The 3,774-nt window shown below is 35.5% G+C and overlaps 1 protein-coding gene across 1 annotated transcript; it reads left to right on the plus strand.

Annotated features, from left to right (window-relative positions):
- The first annotated feature begins 1,197 nt into the window (after window positions 1-1,197).
- On the plus strand, window positions 1,198-2,823 carry LOC137921898 (spermine oxidase-like). The gene is made up of 2 exons (XM_068764684.1): window positions 1,198-1,382; window positions 1,464-2,823. Exons 1-2 carry the CDS (start codon window positions 1,198-1,200, stop codon window positions 2,821-2,823), a joined length of 1,545 nt encoding a protein of 514 aa, XP_068620785.1.
- The last annotated feature ends 951 nt before the right edge of the window (window positions 2,824-3,774 follow it).

Here is a 3,774-nt window from a genome sequence, read left to right on the forward strand (position 1 = left end):
ATATTTTAACTTATTAAATATTTGTTTTTTTTTCCCCGTTACGTCGTTTTAAAGATTAAAAGACTTATTTGATTTGACTAATAATTGACTATTAATTTCACGGAAGGAGGTTATTCTTAAATGTATAACTAAGAACTGAATTGTTGTGATATATACTATCTGAACAAATTTATTGCGTGTCAATGTCAAATGAAATTTTTTGAAGTTGTATAAATTATACTAGTGTGATTTTAAACTCTTTTCAAATGTTACGTTTAAATATAAACCGTATAAAACTAACAAATCAATTGAAAAAGATACATAAACGATGGTTCGTTATGACAGTCACTCTTGATACATACGAAACAAATCCGTCAATGGACGAATTTGGTTTAGAAATATATGTAAATCTCTATCAGTTATGATACGATAGCTCAGAAACGTAGTCTCTTACTTCGGGCCTCATTAGCAAGCTGTGCATTCATTAGCAATGCCCGGAATTTTTTAACACGTTTCGTATTAGGAATAAGGAGGTCCGTTGGCGAATGAAAGTAACATAGCCCAGCAGATTAGCAAGTTAAAGTGGCAGTTGAATGGCCTTAAGATTAGAGAGTGGAGACAGTCAAGCACAGCATAGGAAGTTCACCTACAAAGTAGATAGACAACCTTGTTAATGTGGTCAGAAGATGCTGAACGCAGGCCACTTTCTAACCGATTTTCTGGAGGGAAGGGTTCTGCCCCCCAGTTTGTCTTACGGCTTATATGACGATGATGGATAATTATTCTGGTGTATTCATAAATAGCTTGAGGTCACTGTTCGTGAGAGTGATGGAGATTAAGAACAAGTAACAAAAGTAATATTGTGGACTACGTTTAACATTCAATTTTTGACAGTAAATTAATTTATTAATTGTGTAATATGTTATAATTTTAAGTAGTAATTTGACATCATTAACTGGAGGTCTTAATTTAGAATACGTTGATCATTACATCTAATTGGAAACAGGGTTTGGTATTCTACAAAAATTATTTATTTATAATTTATACTTATATTGACTCCACGAGAACATGTTTATGTTAATTTTGTATTCTACGGTAATGAAAATCTTTCTTTTGTACACAATACATCATTTTTTTATATCTCAGTTTTAACTAGGATGAGAAGTAAGCTGTTCAAAACATAAGGTAATTTTCAGGATATCGATAAATAGTACCAAAATGTTTGAGTGTGGACCAATAATAGACGACCGCGGGATATGTGGAGAAGAACCATGTGATCCCGATCAATGCTATCAGCAACCCCGAGTGGTCATCATTGGCGCTGGGATGGCAGGACTTTCTGCAGCTGCCAGACTAGGAGAACGAGGCATCGATAACATCGTTGTGCTTGAGGCGAACGAAAGGTTTTAAGATAACGAAAAGAACAGGATATTTTAAAATAATAATGATTGGTTTTTATCTACAAATCCGTTATTTTTTTTTAGACCAGGAGGTCGAATCTACTCCTGCTGGCTTGGTGACATTGTGGCAGAACTTGGAGCGCATTGGAGACCTGATAACTTCTTTACTCATTTAGTTCATTCATTAGGTGCTACTGAGAATCCACCGCGACCTGGAGTGCCAGGATCTGTACATACAAGGGGTTTGTTTAATAGAGTCACTACAGGAAAAATGGCATTTACACCTATAATAAGTGCGTATTATAAATTTCGTCAAATAGAAGAAGAAGCCGCGCAGTTATACTGTCTTGGAGGAAATAAACAACACGGGTCTTTAATAAACTTTATGAGTCTTAGAATCCAGCAGGAATTGCACGAGTACCCACCTGAGCAGCAACATGACGCTGCCAGAATAATGTTTGGACTTGCGCATACAACAAGTGCTAGATGTTCGGACGATACAGCTTTACTACATGCAGACCATTCAGGTTGTTTTATGAATATACCAGGCGGACAAGTAAGAGTACCATTAGGATTAATAGGCACTTTAGCCCCAATACTACGACAAATACCTGAAGGTGTAATACGTTATTGTAAGCCAGTCAGTAGCATTTATTGGGGAACATCACAAAAAGCCGGACACCGCGCTATTGTGTGTGCGTGTGACGGTGAAGAATTTCCCGCCGATTATGTCATAACAACAGTATCTCTTGGTGTGCTATATGTAAATTCGGGCAGATTATTTTGCCCTACCTTACCTTCCTGTAAAGTAGATGCAATGCGGTGTCTTGGTTTTGGATATTGTAATAAAATATTTTTAGAATATTGCCGCCCATTTTGGTTCTGGCACACGGGAGATTTAAACTTTTGCTTTCAAAATAATAGCCTATGTTGCAGATCTAATTGGACGAAAGGAATTTCGGCTATAGAAATAGTGCCTAACAGCAATCACGTCTTATGCGTTTGGGTAACTGGCGATGACGCTATGATGATGGAATGTTTGTCCGACAAAGATGTTGCAGAAGATGTTACAGATGTATTAAGATGCTCTACAGGAAATCAATGCCTACCTTATCCTGTTACAGTATTGAGATCAAGATGGGTATCCGACCCCTTTTTTTGTGGAGCTTACTCTTATGAAAATGAATGTACCGACGGCAATGCGCAAAGAACTTTAGCATGTCCTTTGCCAGGGCCTAGTGAGCCGATACCACCCATACTTCTCTTTGCCGGGGAAGCTACAGTTCCGGGACATTTCGCTACTATTGCTGCTGCCCGTTTAAGTGGTATTAGAGAGGCAGAAAGAATTGTAGAACTAACAAACCGATATCAAGGCCCCCCTGTGCCTCTTCAATTTCGTTCCAAATGTGAAACAGTAGCAGCCAATGTTGGTAATTGTCCATAAATTTGTGAAATTAAAGTTTATACAAAACTACAATTATGAAATTTATTGTTTATTTTTTATTTATGAAATTCATGATCCTAACGTGTTTTGGAATAGTAACACGGTAAATTACATTCACGTTGTAGAAACTAAGATACCACAACTATTTCCTTTAAACTTTGTGCTGTAAGTTCTGATTCTGTGATTAAAGTTACTGTTGTTCGGTTACACATTTAGTTTTATGTTTGAATAAAAGCTTTAATAATTTTTGTTTTAAATTGCGCCTATTAATTAATTAACAAATTTTATATTTCCGTGCAGCGCTCTTTGAAAAAACATTGTTTTAAGTAAAATAATACTTAAAAATTTAAAAGTACTTTAAATTTATTTAAATAAAATTATATTCTGGAATTGGACTATTTAAATATTTGACCTTTGACACAATTTAAATTAAAAATTTTATAAGTAAATGGTTTGATTTATAAATCAATGTTATTTTTTCAAAACTGGCAGAATTAATTATAAATTACGGACTAACGTACAAGCTTAATCTTTTTGCATTTTTTTCTTTTAATTTAGTACGAAAATATTCTACGCAACACTGCATCTGCTTATTTTGAGACATAAAAACATAACGTTGCGCAACTTCGTCCCATATTGTATTCATGTAAATTGACTCAGAGACTCCAGCTTTTTTTTTCTTTGTTTGATCTTTAGATCCCATGTAAAGTCAATAGCGTTATATGGATGCGTAATTTGCTATGCAATGGTCTGCGACGAACCTTTAATTTCGTTTACTAGTATCCAACGTTCAACGTTCAAAAACCTCCAAAGTACCAAATCACGATGGAATACCAGATCAAGCGGTACGAATGAAATTGGATTGCAAAAACGTTACTAAGGTATCCTGACTTGATACCAAAGGAAGTCACGGATTGGAACACTGAAGAGAAACGTAACCGTAGCCGTCAC

This window comes from Battus philenor, unplaced genomic scaffold, assembly GCF_028537555.1.
Source record: "Battus philenor isolate CCGP_79_NKW_IND1 unplaced genomic scaffold, ilBatPhil1.0.hap1 SCAF_2, whole genome shotgun sequence".
Classification (NCBI taxonomy): Eukaryota; Metazoa; Arthropoda; class Insecta; order Lepidoptera; family Papilionidae; genus Battus; species Battus philenor.

What these genes read in the sequence shown, in the direction of transcription:
- LOC137921898 (XM_068764684.1), top strand. Translation starts at nt 1,198, where the DNA reads ATGTTTGAGTGTGGACCAATAATAGACGACCGCGGGATATGTGGAGAA. An exon ending in GTGCTTGAGGCGAACGAAAG is followed by an intron (nt 1,383 to 1,463) that starts GTTTTAAGATAA and finishes ATTTTTTTTTAG; the next exon opens with ACCAGGAGGTCGAATCTACT.